This window comes from Penicillium cinerascens (assembly GCF_028974065.1).
Source record: "Penicillium cinerascens strain IBT 15544 chromosome Unknown scaffold_4_segment0_segment1, whole genome shotgun sequence".
NCBI classification, from domain to species: Eukaryota; Fungi; Ascomycota; class Eurotiomycetes; order Eurotiales; family Aspergillaceae; genus Penicillium; species Penicillium cinerascens.
Window position 1 is genome coordinate 2,151,095 of NW_026695298.1, and position 20,815 is coordinate 2,171,909.

Here is a 20,815-nt window from a genome sequence, read left to right on the forward strand (position 1 = left end):
AAGAGAGAATGTGTGAAAAGGAAACGGAAAAAGTGAAGTGTAGAGGTGTTTATCCGATACGGTAAAGTATTACGGGAATGACGTGGGCAAAGCGGCCCACTCTTGGGTTGCGGCTAATACTGCTCTGGATACTCTCGACACTTTATCCCGGCAATTCACTTGGTTGAAACCAAAATGTTCGCGCTGCATCTGGAGCAAGGCTCTCAACACGGGGGTTGCAACAGACGAGAAGCTCGTCGAAGGCGAGACAAAATATGACGGTTGTTTCCAAGAAAAGTATCCAGCTGGCGAAGAAACTACCGTTGCAGTCGGCCCTAGTGATCTGGACGGGTATCTTCATGATCTTCACGGCACTGCGCATTGAAACGCCGGGACTGGCATATAATGAATGAGGCACTCCAACGATTGAAGAATCACCCTTGTGATCCAAGTTGAATCGAGAGGCTTCAGTCAGCATGATTCCATTCCCGAATACTCGCGCGAAGATTTATTGTGCGTGGAATATTTGCCTAGACGACCAAGGATTCGGTTTGGTTATTGTCATTCTCATTTCGACAGAGATGCTAAAGTTCATACGGAACAAAGAGGGTGGAAAAGCGCAGTCATGTCTTAATGAAGGTCTCTGGTGTGTTAAGGAAGCAGGCATGCTGGGAACTAATATTTGCTGCATGATATGATTATTCCAAGGCCGCTAATAACGTCTTTAATACTATTATATATTCGCAGCGGTTTGCGTAGTTATCAGCTCAGGCTACAGAAAGAATACTCTCTAACGCCTAGAGAACTTAGGGTATTGGATTATCGCGAGCTTAGAATCTTTCTAAGGTTTTTATTGCCAGCTTTCCCTTCGGAGTTAATACTTTCGAGTGCGGTAACAGCGGCCTTGGCATTTTTATCTAGGCCTTCCAAGTTCGACTGAGGGTTCAGCCTTGGATTGTCAACACTTTAAGCCTATAGTGGTTTTTAATTTACTAAGCTAAACCTATTTAGGATAGGGAAAGTGGAGAGGTGGGGGTGATTATAACAGGGTGGGGTGAGTTTTAACAATTCCCTTTAACAATCCCCGTTGATTAATCGCATTTTGGCAAAAGTTGATTTAGTTAACAGATGATACATTTATCAGTGGATGGAAAAAGAAGAATTACCGAGCCCTGGAGTCGAACCCGGATACCTGCGGCCCCATAAGGGCCCTACCTCAGATGAGGTAGGGGTACCGTCCTTGCAGGCGTGCTACCATTGCACCAGCCCGGCTTCGTTGTCTTACTTTTCCCATGACACCTCAATCAACGCCGTCCAGAGTGGAATCAGAGGGATAATCGAGAACCAAAGTTTTTCTCAAAGTCCGACCCGGCGGGAAACTCACCACGCCCAGAGCGAAAGCAACTAGCGTGGGAAAGAATATACACCAAGAAGTGCATATCTTCACCGACAGCTAGGGCAGCGCTGAAATGAAAGCGCCAGTTCACTTCGCCTAAAGACGGTCTCCGAACAAGCTCTCCCGCGGAAATGCCGGTATCTCGGTGTAGATGAACCCGATGCCAACCCACGGAGGGATCCCTGGTAACGAGGCAGCTGACGAGGCAGCGTTAGACGCGGCGCTCCGAAGGTTGGCAACAACCGACCCATCCAACGACGCGTACTGTTCGCAGCCAGACCACGAGATACGATGACGTACCAGAGTGAGCGCCACAGCTGGCCAGCTCAGGGATGCGATGCCTAGGTGATTCAGGGGAGTCAACACGAGAGAATTATCCAAGTTGTTTCGGTGCAAGAAAGAAGGAAAGCCCACACGCTATGGAGCTTTGATTGGGACAGAAGCAAAAGGATCTTCGGCCAATTTATAGCGAAGTTCTAGATTGCAGTCACTCGATCTTCTTCCTTGACCAGCCACCCGCAGGGGAAGCATCTATCTTGAACAGCTGGAAGCGGTTAATGGTCAGAGATCCGTGGTTCTCACGATGCTAAGTCGTGGCGGCCCTTTTGCTAGTTCACGGCCATGCAACTGTCGCTCAATGGAAAATGGAAAATGGGGAAAACATTGCTACAGCGCGGGGACGGGGAAACGGCTTTGGTTTTATACTTCCCTAATGGCGGTGAGAACATGTACAGTAAGCGAGCAGCAAACAAAATTGTGGATCACGTGACTTAACCAGGGCATCCCTAGGGGTTTCATACCTCTTGTAACATCTAGACGGATGTTGTAGTAGTACTGGCGCAGAGACCCTTGCTTCGGCTGTCTGCAAAAGACCAACCACACCGGGATTAGGTTTCACCGTGCAACAAGTCAGACCAAGCCTATTTACCCGTGGAAGGCCATTCATTCAGCTATCTGGCTATTGGTGACATGTTAGCCGAGTGGTTGCCCTCTGAGAATGGCGCCAACATTCCAACGGTTGTCAAGCCACTGGATGGCGCTGAATAATAGGAGCCGGTACCCCAGGAACAGCATTAGTTATTTCTATAAACAAGTGCTTGTTTTTCACAAAGAGTGGCCTTTCTATTGCTATTGACTCCCCCAATTATCGCTCTAAGCGAGGATGCTCGCTTCGACCCTTGCCCTTGCGACTCTCTTGCTCGGTGCGGTGGATGCGAAGAATCAGGATGGCTCACCCTCACGATATGACTTTGTTATTGTTGGCGGGGGCACCAGTGGGTTAGTTGTTGCTAACAGACTTTCAGAAATGGGAGATGTTACTGTCGCTGTCATCGAAGCCGGAGACTCGGTTTTCAACAATCGCAACGTCACTAGCGTTCAAGGCTACGGCCTGAGCTTTGGGTCAAGTATCGATTGGGCCTACCAGACTGATGTACAGAAATACGCCGGAGGAACAAGGCAGACCTTGCGTGCTGGAAAAGCAATAGGTGGTACAAGCACTATTAACGGTAAGCGATGCCTTATATCTGTGTATGCTCCCCAAGAACTTGTGCTAATCCTGGCTTGGGGCAGGGATGGCATACACTCGAGCCCAGAAAGTACAGATTGACGCTTGGGAAAAGGTTGGGAACAAGGGTTGGAATTGGGACAGCCTTATGCCATACTACAAGAAATCGGAAGGATTCGAGATCCCGACCCCGGAACAGATTGCTCGTGGTGCCGACTACTACATCAGATATCATGGAGAAAGCGGTCCGTTGAAAGTCGGCTGGCCTATAATGATGACCAACAGCAGCATGCTTCCTATCCTCGACGAAACCTTCCAGAAGATTGGTCTCCCCTATAATCGCGATGTCAATGGTGGCTACATGGTCGGGCTCACGTCTCACCCCAATACAGTCGACAGAGAGGCCAATATTCGTGCCGATGCGGCCAGAGCTTACTACTGGCCTTTTGAAGCCCGACCTAATCTGAAGATCATCTCAAATACCTACGCGAACAAGATCCTTTGGGCCAACGAGTCTAACGGTGAGGCTGTCGCTATTGGAGTCGATGTTATTGGCCCCGATGGAGGTGAAACGATATACGCTTCGAAAGAGGTCATTCTGTCTGCTGGATCTCTGAAATCATCCGTGATTCTCGAGCATTCAGGCATTGGGAACCCGGAAATTCTCGGCAAGTTTAACATCCCCGTCGTGGTCAACAACCCCAGTGTTGGGGAGAACCTGCAAGACCAAACCAACAACGGTCTCGCCTACGAAGGGACAGAGTTCTGGCTCGGCTCACCAACTTTCTCTGCTCTACCATCAGCCGACCAGCTATACGGAAAGAACGTCTCCGCCGTCGCCTCCTTTGTTAACTCCAGTCTTGCGGATTACGCAAAGGCCGTGGCCCACTCCTCTAATGGGGCCGTTCAGGAAGCCAATCTCCTGTCTGCTTTTCAGCTGCAATACGATTTGGTATTCAAGTCACAAGTGCCATATGCGGAAATTGTTTTTGTTCCCATTGCACACTCGTTCTCCAGTGAATACTGGCCTCTGCTTCCTTTCTCAAGAGGCAGTATCCACGTCAAGTCCCCCGATGCTGCCGAGCCCGCCTCCATCAACCCGAATTACTTCATGTTTGAACAAGACCTCAATTCCCAGGCTGATGTGGCTCGCTATATCCGCAACTTATTCGAGACTGCTCCTCTCAGTGATCTTGTGGGAGACGAGTTTTCACCAAGTCTAGATCATGTTCCTAAGAATGCATCGGAATCTGAGTGGACCAACTGGGCCAAGTCAACCTGTGAGTGTTACTCTCTTACAGCATCCTGAAAGCACGAAACGCCGACTGACCCCCTTTTAGATCGATCAAATTTCCACCCAGTTGGCACTGCAAGCATGCTTCCTCGGGACAAGGGTGGCGTTGTCAGCCCCGAGCTCAAGGTTTACGGCACCAAGAATGTCCGAGTGATCGATGCCTCTGTCTTGCCATTTCAACTATGTGGGCATTTGACAAGCACTCTTTATGCCGTGGCTGAGAGGGCGTCGGATCTGATCAAGAAGCAATATATACCGAGAGGAAATAGTGTTAAGGTGAACTCTGCAAATAAAACAATGGTCTAACCCCAAGGTTATACCGGGGGGCCCGGGGTGTGTGAATAATACCAAGTCTGATCGAAATATAAATGAATTGAAACCGATATTTACAACTCAATTGCTTAGTTGGAGCTCATCCTGAATCCCTCAACTTTAGTGCTGCTCCTCGGCAGGGAGCTGAATCTTGACCGCGCCCTCAGCCAAAGCGCGATTCTGGGCATTCTTTCTCGCAATATAGGAAGTGATATGCTCCGGAACCTGGGACATTTTGCTATCACCACTGGGAACAGGCTCTCCATAGGTCTCCCAAACAGGAACAACACCCGTCCAGACCTTGCTCGTAACCTCCTCATTATCATAATCTTTGCGCTCATCTGAGACGCCCCCGTCACGGATTTTTCCACTACCATCCACAATCTTAACCTTCAGAATAACAGTTGAAGACATCTCCGCCTTGTCAGGAGGCACGCGGGAGTTATTCCAGCGGCCAGTAAGGACCGAGTTGGTAATCATTTCCATAGCCCAGAGTTTCTCCGCTTCGTCAGTGACAAGCTTGGCATATCCGTGCAGGATAGCAGAGCGGTAATTATAGCTGTGTGAGTTGGGCGTCAGGGACAGGACCAGTCCGTCCACTTTGCTGGTTGCAACGCAGACCGGGAGGCCGTCACCCTCGGAGTTGCGGGCTAGATTCATAATTCGTGAGCTCACGTAGCCGTGCAGATAGCACTCCAGAGGCTCGTCGATGCTTGCGGATGGGTACTCGAATGAGCCCATTTGGCCGATCATTGGCAGGATGGCGGGGAAGGGGTCTTCCGGGCCCGGGCTGAAAGATACATGGAGGACATGGGAGTCGTTGATAATGGAGTGAATCGGACCCAGGTCGTATGTCGCTGGCAGGATATTGTCAGCAGATGAGCTTTCTATCTATGAAGCTTTACGCACCGCGATGTTTGTAACGATTGGCGGTGTTTGATGTCCGCTTGGGATAGGTGAGAGTGCGTCCCATGGTAAATATGTATGCACAAGACGAATGGTTCAAAGTATGAAAGATCCAAGATCAAGATAGCAATAACTAAGCTTTTATATATTCCACTACATCATATAAACCCAGATAAGCACGCTTTCCACGACCCCATGGAGAAGGTCCATCCGCGTCAGCGTTCCCCGCGGTGCGCGATTGGCCGCCACGACGGATTTCCGAACCCGGAAACAGTTACGCACGAACGAGTCAGGGTTCAATGAGCAATCAAGCCGTGGGAGTGAGCTAGACAGCTGATGTCGCAGTGGCCGTAAAGTAAACATGCGATGTGAAACATGTGGAAAGTGATTGGCCCACACCGCCGACTCGGCGGCGGCCCCGTTGAACTTCGCGATAACCACGCTTTCCCCGGTTATCAATCAATGGTTATTTTGGCAGTCTGACGATGGCCACATGCAGGTCTCTCGCCCGAGTCGGCGCACAGTTGCGCCCTTCGGGTCGATCAATTATTCCGTCACGCCCATGTCTGGCCCCGAGCAGGATCCCTCGCCGTAGAGCGTATGCTACCTCCGTCGGTGCCGCGGATCTCAAGTTCGGCCAACCGCTGCACGAGACACATCCCCACCTCCTTGAGCCTGGTGAACGTATGTGCTTTGATGTCGCATCGGAATACCGGGCTGTACAGCTAACTGTGGATTGCGAGTAGTTACTCCCGGTGTCACTGCGCTCGAATATGCCCAGCGTCGCTCGCGACTCGCCAACAAGCTCCCCAAAGGCGCAATCGCTGTCCTGGCTTCATCGGAGGTGAAATACCGTGCCCCGGGTATTTTCCACGAGTATCGACAAGAGTCAAATTTCTTCTACTTGACGGGTAGGTGCCCGCAAATCAAGGTTGTGAAGGATGTGGGCTGATCATGACTTGTTGCGGCTTCAGGATTCAACGAACCGAATGCCCTGGCAATTATCGCAAACGATGGCTCCGGCGACAATCACGTCTTCCATCTTTATGTACGAGAAAAGGATCCCAGGGCAGAGCTTTGGGATGGAGCACGGTCCGGTACCCGGGCTGCCGTAGACGTGTTCAACGCGGATGAGGTGCGTGAATCTTTTTGGGAAATTTTCGGAGAATAATACTGATGCACCGAGTTATAGACTGGAAACATCGAGCGCATTGGAGATATTTTGCCCAAGATCGTCACCCAGGCCACCGAGGTCTACTCCGAAATCCCGGGCTTCGACCCGTCCAGATCGTCCCTGCACCGATATCTATACGGACCTACAGTTGCGTCGGAGAAGTTGAAGAAGGTTGTCGATCACCGCAAAGTCCTGCCCTTGAAACACATTCTCAATGAGATGAGGGCCTTCAAGAGCGAGAACGAGGTTGTGCATCTGCGCCGATTGGGACAGGCCTCGGGTCGGTCTTTCACCGAGTCAATGCGCCGAACCTTTAGCACGGAGAAGGAGTTATCTTCGTTTTTGGAGTATCAGTTCAAGGTGCACGGTGCAGATGGAAGTGCTTTTGTACCAGTTGTGGCTGGCGGTCAGGTAAGCAAGCTTGCCATTCAATCACAAGAGCTTCAAACTCATGATCACAGAACGCTTTGGCCATCCACTACACGAGGAATGATGATGTCCTTCGGTATGTTCATCCAAGAGAGGTTTACAAATGACGAGGCTTACAATATTGACCAGGGACGGCGACTTGGTTCTTGTTGATGGCGGTGGTGTAAGTACTGCATACTCAAGGCGAAGGTCAGCGACTGATGCAAAGTACAGGAGCTTGGAGGTTACATATCCGATATTACCAGAACGTGGCCGGTCAACGGCAAGTTCACAGATCCCCAACGGGACCTCTACAATGCTGTACTCAACGTGCACCGATCCTGCTTAGCTCTCTGCCGCGAGAGTGCAGGCTTTTCCCTGGACAAGTTGCACGGCATTGCCGAGAACGGCTTGAAGGACCAGTTGAACCAGCTTGGATTTGACCTCTCAAGCAACGTAAGAGCCGGACCTCCGTGAAGCGCGAAACGGGTAGCTAACGGCGAGCAGGCCATCTCCACCCTTTTCCCCCACCACCTTGGCCATTATATTGGCCTCGACGTGCACGACTGCCCTGGCTACTCCAGAGGGCACAACCTGAAGGCTGGCCACTGTATTACCATTGAACCGTGCGTCCCGGCCCCCCAATTTCTGATATTGACAGGAGCTAACTTATCCAAGTGGCATTTACGTTCCCGACGATGACCGATGGCCTGCACACTTCCGGGGCATTGGCATTCGTATCGAAGATAGCGTATGTGTTGGAGACGAGCACCCGATCGTGCTGACTCCCGAGGCTGTCAAGGAGGTACGTCCATTTATATTTGTTTGTTTTGATTGCTTCGCTAACTTTACAAGGTCGATGATATCGAGGCACTGCGTCCTTAGATGGTCTCGTTAGTGTATAGTAGTAGTCAGATACCCTCGAAAACAAATGTACAATACATCATAATTACCTTTCATCCGACGTGACATCTCGGTCTCAGTAGTTTTGTCTTAGTGAAAGTTTGGGGGCTGGTCCGGTCCGGGGGTGGTTGGGGACGAAAATACCCTCGTGCTGGAGAGGGAGTTTGTGAATAAGATGAATGTTTGCATCTCATCGAGAATAGAAAGTAGAAGTAAAGTGGGAAAAAAAGAAGGCGTTGAATGGAACGTCGCGCGGGCAAAGAATGCAATGTTGATGTTCATGCTTCGCGCGACGCTGTTGGTTGTCCCGGCGCAGCCAAAACAAACTACCAAGGGCTCCACCACACGACTTTGCCCTTCAACTCTCTTCCCTTTGCACACCCACTACTCCCCCTTCATTGTACCCTTTCCTTTCGGAGTTTGAAATCCTCCGAGCTCATCAGCCTCCTCTACTGAGCTCTGTGTTACCATGTGTAACCTTTGAACTCGTCCGGGCCCTGCAAGACGTGTATCACGTCGCGTGCTTGACCTCGAATACCCCTCTACCACTGACTTCCCTCATTGACCCTGAACTACGCGTTCGACTTCGAGGGACAGAGACTCATGGCCGCTGTATTTATCCCACCTTCTCCCCAAACCTCCCTGAACATGTCGACTCGACGCCCTCTCGCCAACGTGCCGAATGCAACCAACTCTCCACATAGGGCAGGGCTCCTGTCGGCCAAACGAGCTCGATCTGGGCAGCTCGAAATCCCCTACGGCCAACCTCCGCCCAAGAAGCAGGTGATGGACGCGGCGGAGCAGGATGCTCGGTCTCCCTCCAGAAACCGGTCGACGGCCTACCACAGTGCCGAGTCAAAGCTCTTCTCGAGACGGTCCAATAACCCCAATCCTAGCGCGTTTGAAAAGAAGCTGGTAGCTGCTCGTGAGAAGGATCGGCCTTCGCAGCTGAAGACGGCGAGAGGCGAGAAGCCGTCGACGGACACTATGGACACCATTCGACAGTGGCAACGGCACTACCGCAAGGCGTTCCCGCAGTTTGTTTTTTACTTCGACAGTATTCCGGAGGATGTTCGTCGAAAGTTCTCTCGCCAGGTTGTTGCTCTTGGAGCTGTAAGTATTGCCTCCTGGACTGTGTTTTCCTTCGCGTGTTTCGACATTGCTGCTTTTGTTCCATTGGCAATCCACGCCCAAGTCCTTTTCAACATTGCTAACTTGACAAATCTTAGCGTGAGGAAAAGTTCTTTTCTCGTCTGGTCACACACGTCGTCACTTCGCGTCCCATACCCCCCGAAGCCTCCACCAGCCCGACCGAGGAAGCACCTGCCGATGGAGATGCTCATATGGAAACCGTAAATCCCTCCCTGCTGGAGAAAAACGGCGACACACACCTCCAGCCGTCGTTAAAGCACGATGCGCGTCGGGAACAAGGATCCATGGATGTCTTGCAACGAGCTCGACAGATGGGGATGAAGATTTGGGCCTTGGAAAAGCTTCAGCGAATGATCACAACGATCAACGATAATGATATTGGTGGTCAGAATGATAGTGTCTCCCGGAACAAGGCTGGCGGTGCCTCGGCCAACGGACGAGGCGAAAATGACCTCTCGCGCGTTCTTCGTCAGGAGCTTCTCAATGGACCCTCTGATCGTGACCCATTGTCGTCAATGGAGTTGCTCATGTTCAAGGGACCTTTCGTTTACATCCACGACATGAACGAAAAGACCAAGCCGGTTATGGTCCGAGAGTACTCCAAGGTTGCCAGACGCCAAGATGGAGCTTGGCCACAGTTCCGGAGTGCGCCTCTGGGCAAGTGCCCATTCATCGATGAGCCTCCGAGCCGGAAAGAATATGATCGTCACCGTATGCGGCAGATCCAGAAGGAGAAGAAGTCGGCTGTCCAGAACATGGACGAACATCGCACAAAACCATCTGCTGCTGCCACCGAGCGGACCATCGACACGAAGCTGGTGACGGAACTCCACAAGCCCAAGCATTTAGAAGAGCAACAGCCTCCCAATCGGCCTGAGGCCCCAGCGAAGGCTCTTGCCGATGATCCCCACGAGCGCAAAAGCTCAGAGAGCTTCATCCCTCCCCACTTCCCTCGCACTGGACCTTTCTACACTGGCCGCGAGCCTGCGGCCTCTGGAGTACAACCGTCAAATGTCACATCTGCCATCCGGTCTCAAATGATTTCATCTACTGCCGCCGCCCCAGGCGCGAAAGCAGGATTGAGCAAGGAAGTCCATGGGCTGAAGAGAAAGGTTCTGGAAAAGGGCACTGGTGGTATCGGATCCATGGCTGCTCCCCAGCGTCCTACTAACGGGTCTACTGTGCCCGCTAGGGGTCAGCAGACCTTCACAAAGCCCGCTGCTCTCGAGAAGAATGGCCAAGCAGAGGCTGCTGGCACGAAGCGTCGTCGGGATGAAGAGCAGGACAGTGAGCAGAAGAAACCTGAGCGACGGAGGGACCCGAAGCCTGGATATTGCGAGAACTGCCGTGATAAGTTCGATGACTTTGAAGAGGTTTGCTTTGCTCTTCTTTTGGAGTTGACGTCTGCTAATCTAGACTCCACAGCACACCCTGACCAGAAAACACCGTCGCTTTGCCCAGAACACGGCCAACTGGGCCGAACTCGATGCCCTGCTGTTCGAGATCCAACGGCCTCTGAAGGAGGAGTACGAATTTGACGAGTGATTTGGGGATACCACAATGATGCGGCGGTGAATTTCGGATTTCGGATTTCTTTCGACTGTCCTGCATAATGGTTCCTGTTGGTTTTCTTTTTTTTCTTTTCCAGCTTCCACGTCTTTTTCCTTCTCCTGTGACGGTGCCATGCCTTTGGAAGTGATGGCTTGCATACACACACCCCGGCATCGACACATACGCATACTGCGGAGTTTCTCTTTTCGCCTCGCATCAACACTACGCAATCGACAGCACCTGCATTTATATTGCTACCTGCTTTGACCTCCCTTGGGTGGAGGTCGTCCATTCGTTACGGCCTTTCCTAGCCCTTCGATTCTCTTCTACCTTGTATTTCTTATTCAACCTTTTGCACCGGCACTCTTCGGCGGAAACGCACCTCTACTTCAATGCACCTGCAGCCGAGGCCATTCCCGGCTAATGACCCCCTCTCTTTTCCTTTCTGACGGCCAAGTGGTGGAACTTGCCCGCTTCGTCTTTGATCCTCATGCGATTCAAGACAAGTGGCAAGTAATGGCATGTGGTATACAGGTGGTATAATTGTCCGATGAGCATGACTGGAAGGTGGAAAGCACTGCGCTGCATTGCATCCTGTTACATGATGACATCTGTCAACAAAGCCTACGGGCCTAATTGTTTCGTTTATCTAGTTGTTTCTTATCCTGTCCTGTTTCATCCTGCGGTGTCCTTTTCTTCGTGGACGCCCATACCCGGCGCTGGTGGCGGAGATCCTCTCCGATTTTGTTTTGCATACAGTATTACCCAATGGACTCAATCATCCACTGCTTCTGCTTCTGCTTCTGATTAGTGTGTGTACATGTACTTGCTGGAAAGATCGCCCGGTGGGGATCGAATAGAGTCAGTGCACGATGTGAGGGCACACGGTGTGCCTTGCATGTGTGGAGATACGCGGGTGTCCTAGACATGCACATGCAGGAACCAGATAAGTTGGAGAACAGTAGGTCGTATGTCAAGATGAAAGCACCATAGCTAGCAACTCTGCCACATCACTTGCATAATTGAAGAATAATCGAAAGATCACATTGTTTGTGTTATACACCCCGCACTAACCCAAAAGGGAAATAACCTCGGCGCAAACGGGAGGCGGTGAGTCCGTACAGGCGTAACTTACACTCTTTTACCAGTGAGCTACCCCAGCACGAGTCTATAGTAGAGAGAAATTAAAAAGAAATAGAATCTGAGCAGCTTTCACAAAAGCAAAAGAAACACTAGGTCGATTTGTTGAATCCAGCGGTGTTGTACAAGTAGCCATGGCCGAGGACAACCGAGCACCTGACAGAATGAGTAGCTTTTACCGGCGATGCTTCAACCCCGGCTTTTTTTTCGGAGATGCTCCCGTCTACGCCGCATAACCCAGCACGAACACCCGGACAGAGGGAAGCAAAACGAGACTTCTGGAATATAAAACCGTGCCGTGTTGCCGAACAGAGTGTTTTTAAACCAGCTATTTTTCTTCAAAGAATCGTGGTGCCCACTTGCCTCGGCCGTTGAGTGAGGTCATTGCCGCGACATTACAGCTCCCTTGCAGCTCTACCGACTACGGCCAAACAAAGAAAGAAGTCACTCTGACTGGAAGACAGCGATTCCATTCAACGCTCGTTGAGCCTCACATACTATTGCTGCGCTTCTGTAGCTACTCCGCGTCCCCGCCGGGCTACCCTTGATATCACAACGCTATGGCGACTGGTTCAGCTCTACGGCCGCTCTCGCGGACCGTATTGACTGCCCCGTCCATTCTTAGTGCGACTAGACTGCGTACTGCGCCTCGAACCCTCCGACCTCTCCTCGAATTCAGCTCCGCCATTCCCTCCTCCTCGCCCACCCAGATCCGATACAGCTCATACCACTCACCGGAACCAACTACCAATGCTCGCAAGAAGGTTACCATGCAGACGATAAAGAGCCTATACAAGAAGGGCGAGCCGATTGTCATGCTCACGGCGCACGACTTCCCCAGTTCACATGTGGCTGAGGCCGCGGGTGTTGATATGGTGCTGGTGGGGGATAGTCTGGGGATGGTGGCGATGGGATTGGAGAACACGACTGAGATGGTTATGGAGGAGATGATCTTGCATTGTCGGAGTGTAGCCCGTGGTGCTAAGAGCTCGTTCATTGTCAGTTGCTCGGTGTTGATCGATTTAAGAAGCGCGTATTGACAAACGTATAGGTGGGTGATCTGCCCATGGGGTCGTACGAGGTGAGCTCGGAACAAGCAGTGCAATCGTCCATACGTCTTGTCAAAGAGGGTCATGTGCATGCAGTGAAGATCGAAGGTGGTGAGGAGCTAGGCCCGACCATTAAGCGAATTACCCAGGCTGGTATCCCGGTCGTAGGCCATATAGGCCTCACGCCCCAACGACAGAACGCGCTCGGTGGTTTCCGGGTCCAGGGAAAGAGTTGCAATAGTGCATTGCAACTTCTGCGCGATGCCATGGTGATGCAAGAAGCCGGCGTCTTCATGTTGGTCCTCGAAGCGATGCCCGAGGAGGTCGCAACCTTGATCACCTCGAAGCTCAAGGTGCCCACAATAGGTATCGGCGCCGGCAATGGTTGCTCCGGCCAGGTGCTTGTCCAGATCGACATGACTGGCAACTGGGAGCCGGGTCGGTTCGTCCCGAAATTCGTGAAGAAGTATGCCGACGTCTGGGGTGAAGCGACTCGCGGAATTACGCAATACCGCGACGAGGTCAAGAGTCGCGCTTTCCCTTCCAAGGAATTCACCTATCCCATTCCGAAGGAAGAGCTGGCGGAGTTCGAGAAGGCGGTTGAGGAGATGTATCGGAAGTAACGCTTTGTATAATGCCCTGTTATCTGCATGTTTTTGTATCGAGCCATCTGCTATACATAAGCTTTTTCATCTGTTCGTGTCTGGTGCGAGGCTATGCCGCCTGTTCAGCCGAACGCCGGCGTCATTGAGTAAGCGACAATCAATTGGTCATCTGTTTTGAAGCACTGCAGTTGCGATGAGTAGAATTCTGTGACTTTTGGATAGGCGGGACGTACTCGCCATAATCCGCCGACGCCCTCGTCTAGGCCCGGGGCGAATACACTGTTAACGTAACAGAAGACCGAGTCGGTATCTTTAGAGTCTAGCTTCTTTCTGAGGAATTTGACCACAGTTTCGAACTTTTGTGATGCGCTGATCTTGAATACCCGATTCTTCAGTATCGGGGCCGATGGCAGCGGCTGGAAGCGCACGGTGACTGGAGAAGTGTTAATTTACCAGTCGATGGAACAAACAGGGTTGGGACTTCAATTCTAGCGCGAGTGGAAAACGTAGGACGTGATGAAAAAGGAAGGTTGGGAACATCGGACATGGCTGCATCTAGTCTCACCTTTACCAGCATCGATAGCTTCCACGTCGGCTAACGCCTGATGCGCATCGCGGGGAAGGCCTGTCAGCATCACCGAGGCGGTCATGTTCATTGGCAAGTTGGCGCCATGGTCATCGTCAGGTATCGGCCCGTCTCCCCTGTTTGGAGAGTCAGATTCAGGTTGTGGGTCTTGGCGGGGACGACGGCTGAGCGTGCTGGACCCGGGCGGGTTGGAGGGCGAGTTGGGCGCGGAGCGCTCCGAGGGTGATGAAGGGTCCATGGTAAAATCACTATTTAGATCCTGAAGTCCGGTACTTGCTTTGAGAGCCGATCTTATAGAAACCAGGTTGGGTGGATGAGTAGTTGAAGAAAGACGGGTGGGTAAGGAGAGCGGAACCTTGGCTGACTTGTGTTTGACTGAGTCTAAATCCACCCGGCACTGTACATTTAGGTATCTATATACACGAATCTATTTTTGTTTTTGTCTGTCCGTCGCCTTCTGAATTTCTCGATCACCAGATCTGATGCTAATAAGCACCACGGAAATCATCACCGTTATCGCTCCTGCTAGAATCAGGAAGGTCCCCCAGCCAGAGAGAACGTGGAAAATTTCGATCACACCAATGGTGAATGTAGGTATCCCCGCTATGAGACCTGCTTCAATGAAAGCCTGGATTCTTTCTTCCGACGACCGTTGGCGAAAAGCGCGAATCACGAAGAGGAGCCCGATAACAAAGGTAGCATTCACGGCCCACGAAGTAATAATTCCAAGAGAAGAATAACGATATTCTGCGATAAATGCTTCTCGAGCAGTGTTATAGAGAAAAGGGCCCACGGAGTCCCCGAAAACATCTCTAAATCTAAGATCTGTGCCTATATTGGCCGCAGATCGAAAGTCCACTCCGCGGCCCAACTGCCAGAGATCGGCGGTAGTTTCAGCGAAGTCGAGATCGATGTCGTGTTGAGTTGTAAGTAGCTGGACCACGTATGCGCGGACCTGCTTGGGCCCAGCGTCAGGCGGAGGAAAGGAAAGCATTTAGAAAATGAATCCAAATATGGGGAGGTCTTGAAATGTAGAAAGGAAATCGCGGGTTCCATGGATCCAGCCGCCTTCACGCGCTGAGTCATCCAGCCATCATATCACCACTCGCCGTCGTCCCCTCTTCCTCTTTCTTCCTCTGCTCTACAGACCTTTTTTGTGACCGTCTTACTTGCTGATCTGCTTCCCGGCCTAGTCCTGACATATCGTTCCCGCTCTATACTTTCTGCGTCGGCCTTCCACCGGCCATCTGCCCCGCTCCGTTACTTCCCCGCGTCGATTCGGGGGTAATCTCTCGCCCGGTGACCTCATTCTACGAGACCGTACTGGTTCCTGAGCTCCGACGAGCTCCCAACAAAGAAACCTTTTATCTACACAGAAGAAACGCCCTCACACGGCGCCAAGCAATCAACATGAGCAGTCCGAAGCGAAGAATCGAGACAGATGTGAGAATCCCCCCAGAAAGCCCCGATAAGCTACCCGGGTCCCCGCAAATGCTAATACCGACGTTTTTCTTGCTTATATAGGTCATGAAGTATGCCTCGAATACCTGCTGAGCTCGTCAAGCTCGTGGTTTGCTAACGTTTGCTCTAGGATGTATGCACGCCGATCCCCTCCGCTCCCCCAAATCTGATCACACTTTCTGGCACCCGAGCCAACGAACCCGATCCACGATAGAGTTGGTTAGAACATGTCTGATGATGGTATATAGGCTTATGAGCGACTATGAGGTGACTCTGGTGAATGACAACAGTAAGGACTATATGACCTGGACTACTTGCTCGAATGCTAACTGAAGATTAGTGTATGTACCAAGCGTTTGCGACAGGGGTTTCGCAGCATTTCTAATACAATTCTTCAACTCTACAGGCAAGAGTTCTACGTGCGCTTCAAGGGTCCCGAAGAAAGTATGTTCTTGCTCATCATGGATCGGAATTGCACCATACTAACCTCTTCTTAGCACCATTCCAGGGTGGCCACTGGAAAATCCACGTGGAGCTGCCCGATCAGTACCCCTACAAGAGCCCGAGCATAGGGTTTGTCAACCGCATCTTCCATCCGAATATCGATGAGCTGTGAGTCAAGTGTGTCAGAAATTTCCGAATCTCTGCTCACAACATCACCCAGGTCCGGCTCCGTCTGCCTCGACGTTATCAATCAAACGTGGTCACCCATGTACGACATGATCAACATCTTCGAAGTCTTCTTGCCTCAACTCCTCCGCTACCCCAACCCCTCCGATCCCCTCAATGGCGAAGCTGCGGCATTGATGATGCGGGAACCCAAAGGCTACGAGGCGAAGGTGAAGGGTATGTATCGGCTCCGGCTGGTCTCGATGGTTGTACATGGCCGCTAACCGTTGCACACAGAATACGTTGCCAAATACGCTAGCAAAGAAGCAGTGGACGAGGCGGGCGAGGACACCGAGTCCGAAGACGAACTCAGCTCAGCGGGCAGCTACGAATCCGGCGGTGAAGAACCTGCCGGTGCAATGGACGACGTCTAAACGCACTGGTCTGTTGCCAGTTGCTTGGCCACGTCGGATTTGCACGGACATATTGCATTCCTCGAATATTTCTTATATCTTTGTTGCCCATGGGAGCAGGATCAGCGGGCGTTTCATTCATCGTGGAGTTTCCTATTTCCCCACTCTTCTTTTTTGGTTCTCGGTGCAGCTCTGCATTTGCTATGCTTATAAATGGAGTCAGAGACGGGTGATGCTGGTGATGCTGATGGCTTAGTGGACTATCCGGCTATCTCTACATGGATTGTTCTTCTCGAACCTATTCTATTTAGAGAAGGCTAGTGTCATAGCCTCAGAACAGCACAAGTCTTCGGAATTCTTTTAATCCACTGGAATCTAAATAGAAAAATGACATAGTTAAGAGACTTGTAATGGAAATTCGTTGGATTGAGATTATAGTGGTATATTCGAAAATAGATTCCCCCTCATATATTGTTCCTCCGCCTCTATCCGAATCATCCTAATCTGTGTTTGGTTAAGCGTAGATTGTCATTTTAATACATATATCGCTACCTGTAACCGCCCCGCTTGGTCAATCGGCTAGCAACAAAAGCTTCACCATGGCAGTCGACATCATCCATCGACGCACCTCACCCTCTACCCAACTCTCGTTTCTAACGAACACACTGTCCTCGGTGTCATCTATCCGTCGGATCTCCATCTTAGTCCACGGATGGGGTTGCCAGGCAACACATTTTATTCCTCTCATCGCCCGCCTAACTGCGAACGGAGAAAATGCTGACCACGGCTATCTCTATCTCGCAGTGGATCTTCCAGGCCACGGCGAGTCACCAGCATCTATATTGCCTGAGCCTGAGAACGGCGGCATGACCGAGCTCATCGTTGCACTGATCTGCGAGGTACTCCATCAGCAAATATATGACCACGCTCCTAGTGGTGATAAAAAACGGCAGTCGATTCCGACCGTGTTATACGGTCATAGTATGGGCACACTAGTGGCCCTGGAATTGTTGATGGCACTCCAAGACCATAGCCTGATGGAAGTTTCTCACCTGGTTCTACTCGATGCCGCCTGGACAGGCGAACAAACCGCCGAGCCGTTGAATTATAACGACCTACGAAAGACGGCAATAAAATACCGAGAGTCGATTCAAGAGCAGTTGAGTCAGTATTTCGGTCCACGGACTTCACTGGAATTTGAATCTACGACCCGAGCCGGCTTCGCTGGCTTGGATTTCGAGTATGCGCTACGAATGGGTCACTGGTATCGTGGAGTGGAAGCCAAGGCCGCACAGACGTTGCAGAATCTCGACGCAAAGAATAGGCTGTTGTTGGGTTCCGGAGACAAGCCCGTTCGCATATTGATTGTACAAAGCCAAGAGGCTCACGGACCCGATGGGAGACACAGCCTCGTCAGTGGACAGTCTACTGCGCACATGCTTTTTGTCCGTCGCCACCTTGCCTCGGAGTGGACGCAAGAGCTAGTAATAGAGGGGACGAGTCATTATCCCCATGTGGATGATGTCGACGAGGTTGTGGAATGCCTGGCCAAGTTCTTTAGTCAATAGGCAGCAAATAGATGAAGAATACAACTCGCGATATGACTAAGCACGGGCTGTCTGAAGAGTAACTAGACGTGGATTGGGGGAGTTCTAGGTACAGGCCAAGAAACAATTGACGTCTATTTAGAGGGGAATCCACTCAACATTTATATGCTCATGGAACCTGGTGCTGGTTCCGCTTCTTGATTTTATGGTGAATTCAATATTCGAGCTCAGAATATAGATCAAGGAGGATTATGGATGTAAGTTCATCTAGAGAATATATCTAAACTATAGATTCAGGACAAAAGACGTACCCAAGACACACCAAAGGAAATATCGACAACATATGAAAACAACAAGTCTCTTTACCATCTGGCTTCACCAAAAACGCTACCAAGAAAATTCCAACAATTGAAACGAGACGGATCTGATAATAGAAGAACCTGCACCATGGGTATTATCAGACCAAAAGGAAGACAAGTGAGTGGCTATATAAGTGCGAGCAGTCGACCGGCGATTAATGCAAGAACAAAGAAAAGCGGCATCAAAACAAAGAGAGTCAAAAGTACAGCGCACTAGGAAGTCTTATGAAGTATGTTCTCACTCCCAAAAATCATTTTTCCCGAACCCTTCATGTTCATCGTTGTCGTCGAAAAAATGGTTTGCATAAACCCGTGTCAAGCTTTAGTTGACCTTGAGTACACCGAAGACATCACGGACATCACGGGCCGGTTCATTGCCGGCGTTCAAGTCCTGGCGGGAGCGCTTCTTGCTGGGATTCACGACAACCTCGCCCCAGTGTTTTGGAACGGTGCCGCCCGAAGTAGGACGGCTCCGCTGAGAGGTGTTATCGGCAGACACGGTGAGGTGCGAGGCCTCTTCGGGGGTTGGAGATGCTGACGCGGAGGTCGGGCCGTGGAGGGTTGCCTGGGGTAGGAGATGAGGTTGTGGTTGGAGGGACCAGATGTCGATGACGGAGCTGTACAAAGAGCCATTAGCAAAGGGATGCCCCATGCAGGCCGAGATTCGATCCCAAGTACTCACTCAGAAGTGCGCTGGCAAATGGCATCCAGAGCCTCCCGCTCGCGCCTCACGTATTCCGGATCCGGCTGGTTGGCCTGCTGAGCATGGTTGAGAGCTCCGTAGCCATACCCCGCCTGGTAGGGGTCTTCTTCGAGGAGTCGTGAAGACTCGGGCTTAAGAGGATCGTTAGAACTCGTTTGTATCCGACATGCGTTCCACGCATCGCGCATGAGACCCAGGTAATACGCATTGAACAACATAGCGTCTCACAGGGCCGTCAAGCCAGAACTCACCTCGGGAGATTCGTGGCGATTGCCACCAAGGCATGAAGCACAGATACCCATTTATAGGCGTTTACAGTACAATGGCGCACGATGCGAATGGGCACGAGGGATTAATCACCCCAATTATCGATGTAGAGGTGGGACCATTCCCCTCGATGCAGGGATGGGATTTGTTCGAGCGCGACAACGGGCTTGAAAGTGGAGTAAGGAGTGTGGGCGATGCAGAATAGACAACAGTCAACAAAATGAAAAATGGCGCAGTGAGAGGAGAAAAGAGGTTCGAGAGTTGAGGCTGGGAAGGAGAGTCCGTGCGATGTCATCGGGCGCCGATAAGGTGGTGCGTGGCCGCTGCGTGGAAATAAGACGGCAGCTTTTTCGTGCACCTTCTGTGCACTGGTCAACGACGTTTTGTGAACGATTCGAGTTGCACAGTACGCTTGCTCACCATGTTTGACCTGCCGAATGCCAAGCGGTATGCTCCATATATGCCTCCCATCATGATTTTACTCGCTAAACCAGCCCTTTAAGCGTTCGCCGCGACGAAGTCCAGTCGCCGGCCTCGTCCCGCTCCCCGTCCCCGGTCGACGAGTCTGCCATCCGAGATGCCCAAGCCAGGCTTGGCGAGCTACTCAATCTCGATGCTTTAATTGGAGCCGGCTCTATATCGGAAGAGACCAAGGAGCCCCAGCAGCCCGCACCAACCGCCAAGGATGAGGATGAAGAGCAGGAGTTCGAGTTCCGCCTGTTCAGTGCACCCGCCAAAGCTAAGGATACAACTACAAAGCCCGAGGCGGAAGAAAAGTCTACGAAGGACAAAGGCGCAGAGCTCGGGAAACAGAGTGGGGGTACTCAGAAATTACGCATTCGATTGAGATCCCCCTCGCCCTCGACAAACCCCGCCGATGGCCGATTCGTCAAGGCCTTCCGCGGCTGGCAATACTATTTCTCCACTCCTTCCCTGTACGGTCTCAAAGATACTGAAGATGAAGATGAACAAGAGGAAAGGAGGCGCCAGTTCGAAGAGATCGCCGTGACCGGAGACCATATGACGACGTGGGCCAAGTCCCAACCCTGGGTAAGTCATATGAACAAACCCCTGCCATTCAATTGTGAGTTACATTGAATCACCGCTAACAAAATGCCCTAGCCCGGATGCCATCTCCCATGGCGAGTGACTCGCCTCAAACGTCATCAAACCAAGCTGCCCCCCAAATCCACAGACATCCCAGTCTACATGGTTGAAGACGCACCTGCGACAAAATCACCATTGACACGCAAGAAGCCCGGCAAGAAGCGTCGTGTTCAATTGCGCAAGAAGGTCCAAGCAGCCAAGGTCGCCCAGGAAAATGAAGCCGAGAAGCGGAACCGCAAGAACCGAGAACGGAAGCTCAAGCGTCGACAGAAGGCGCGAGAGGAGAAGGCCGCTGAAGCGGCAGCGAACGGCCAAGATGTTCCAATGGCAGATGTCGATGGGGATTCATCTGGGGGAGAGTGAGAAGCATGTCTACAGTGACCCGTG

The 20,815-nt window shown here is 51.4% G+C and overlaps 10 protein-coding genes across 10 annotated transcripts; 7 read left to right on the forward strand and 3 right to left on the reverse strand.

Moving 5' to 3' along the window:
- Nucleotides 1-2,537: 2,537 nt before the first annotated feature.
- N7498_009907 (GMC family oxidoreductase) lies at nt 2,538-4,482 on the forward strand (the record flags this gene model as incomplete). Its single annotated transcript, XM_058456963.1, has 3 exons — nt 2,538-2,883; nt 2,948-4,162; nt 4,223-4,482. 3 exons carry the CDS (start codon nt 2,538-2,540, stop codon nt 4,480-4,482), a joined length of 1,821 nt encoding a protein of 606 aa, XP_058303862.1.
- A 126-nt stretch (nt 4,483-4,608) lies between these two features.
- Nucleotides 4,609-5,461, reverse strand: N7498_009908 (pyridoxamine 5'-phosphate oxidase family protein; the record flags this gene model as incomplete). Its single annotated transcript, XM_058456964.1, has 2 exons — nt 4,609-5,345; nt 5,398-5,461. The coding sequence occupies 2 exons, from the start codon at nt 5,459-5,461 to the stop codon at nt 4,609-4,611; spliced, it is 801 nt and encodes a 266-aa protein (XP_058303863.1).
- Nucleotides 5,462-5,879: 418 nt separating this feature from the next.
- N7498_009909 (aminopeptidase P family protein) lies at nt 5,880-7,861 on the forward strand (the record flags this gene model as incomplete). The annotated part of the gene is made up of 10 exons (XM_058456965.1): nt 5,880-6,078; nt 6,141-6,305; nt 6,369-6,529; nt 6,587-6,979; nt 7,030-7,073; nt 7,127-7,160; nt 7,211-7,432; nt 7,484-7,602; nt 7,655-7,781; nt 7,832-7,861. 10 exons carry the CDS (start codon nt 5,880-5,882, stop codon nt 7,859-7,861), a joined length of 1,494 nt encoding a protein of 497 aa, XP_058303864.1.
- A 621-nt stretch (nt 7,862-8,482) lies between these two features.
- Nucleotides 8,483-10,617, forward strand: N7498_009910 (protein serine/threonine kinase activating protein nimO; the record flags this gene model as incomplete). The annotated part of the gene is made up of 3 exons (XM_058456966.1): nt 8,483-8,992; nt 9,109-10,404; nt 10,457-10,617. 3 exons carry the CDS (start codon nt 8,483-8,485, stop codon nt 10,574-10,576), a joined length of 1,926 nt encoding a protein of 641 aa, XP_058303865.1. The 3' UTR covers nt 10,577-10,617.
- A 1,665-nt stretch (nt 10,618-12,282) lies between these two features.
- On the forward strand, nt 12,283-13,394 carry N7498_009911 (3-methyl-2-oxobutanoate hydroxymethyltransferase ECM31; the record flags this gene model as incomplete). The annotated part of the gene is made up of 2 exons (XM_058456967.1): nt 12,283-12,720; nt 12,774-13,394. The coding sequence occupies 2 exons, from the start codon at nt 12,283-12,285 to the stop codon at nt 13,392-13,394; spliced, it is 1,059 nt and encodes a 352-aa protein (XP_058303866.1).
- Nucleotides 13,395-13,498: 104 nt separating this feature from the next.
- On the reverse strand, nt 13,499-14,200 carry N7498_009912 (ubiquitin-like protein ATG12; the record flags this gene model as incomplete). Its single annotated transcript, XM_058456968.1, has 3 exons — nt 13,499-13,558; nt 13,610-13,809; nt 13,942-14,200. 3 exons carry the CDS (start codon nt 14,198-14,200, stop codon nt 13,499-13,501), a joined length of 519 nt encoding a protein of 172 aa, XP_058303867.1.
- Nucleotides 14,201-15,372: 1,172 nt separating this feature from the next.
- N7498_009913 (E2 ubiquitin-conjugating protein UBC8) lies at nt 15,373-16,466 on the forward strand (the record flags this gene model as incomplete). Its single annotated transcript, XM_058456969.1, has 7 exons — nt 15,373-15,405; nt 15,487-15,494; nt 15,554-15,556; nt 15,830-15,867; nt 15,921-16,035; nt 16,088-16,269; nt 16,330-16,466. The coding sequence occupies 7 exons, from the start codon at nt 15,373-15,375 to the stop codon at nt 16,464-16,466; spliced, it is 516 nt and encodes a 171-aa protein (XP_058303868.1).
- A 578-nt stretch (nt 16,467-17,044) lies between these two features.
- Nucleotides 17,045-18,013, forward strand: N7498_009914 (alpha/beta-hydrolase; the record flags this gene model as incomplete). The annotated part of the gene is made up of 1 exon (XM_058456970.1): nt 17,045-18,013. One exon carries the CDS (start codon nt 17,045-17,047, stop codon nt 18,011-18,013), a length of 969 nt encoding a protein of 322 aa, XP_058303869.1.
- Nucleotides 18,014-18,673: 660 nt separating this feature from the next.
- N7498_009915 (LAMTOR1/MEH1 family protein) lies at nt 18,674-19,272 on the reverse strand (the record flags this gene model as incomplete). Its single annotated transcript, XM_058456971.1, has 2 exons — nt 18,674-18,968; nt 19,034-19,272. 2 exons carry the CDS (start codon nt 19,270-19,272, stop codon nt 18,674-18,676), a joined length of 534 nt encoding a protein of 177 aa, XP_058303870.1.
- A 470-nt stretch (nt 19,273-19,742) lies between these two features.
- Nucleotides 19,743-20,791, forward strand: N7498_009916 (DUF2011 domain-containing protein; the record flags this gene model as incomplete). Its single annotated transcript, XM_058456972.1, has 3 exons — nt 19,743-19,768; nt 19,825-20,371; nt 20,444-20,791. The coding sequence occupies 3 exons, from the start codon at nt 19,743-19,745 to the stop codon at nt 20,789-20,791; spliced, it is 921 nt and encodes a 306-aa protein (XP_058303871.1).
- Between the last annotated feature and the right edge of the window lie 24 nt (nt 20,792-20,815).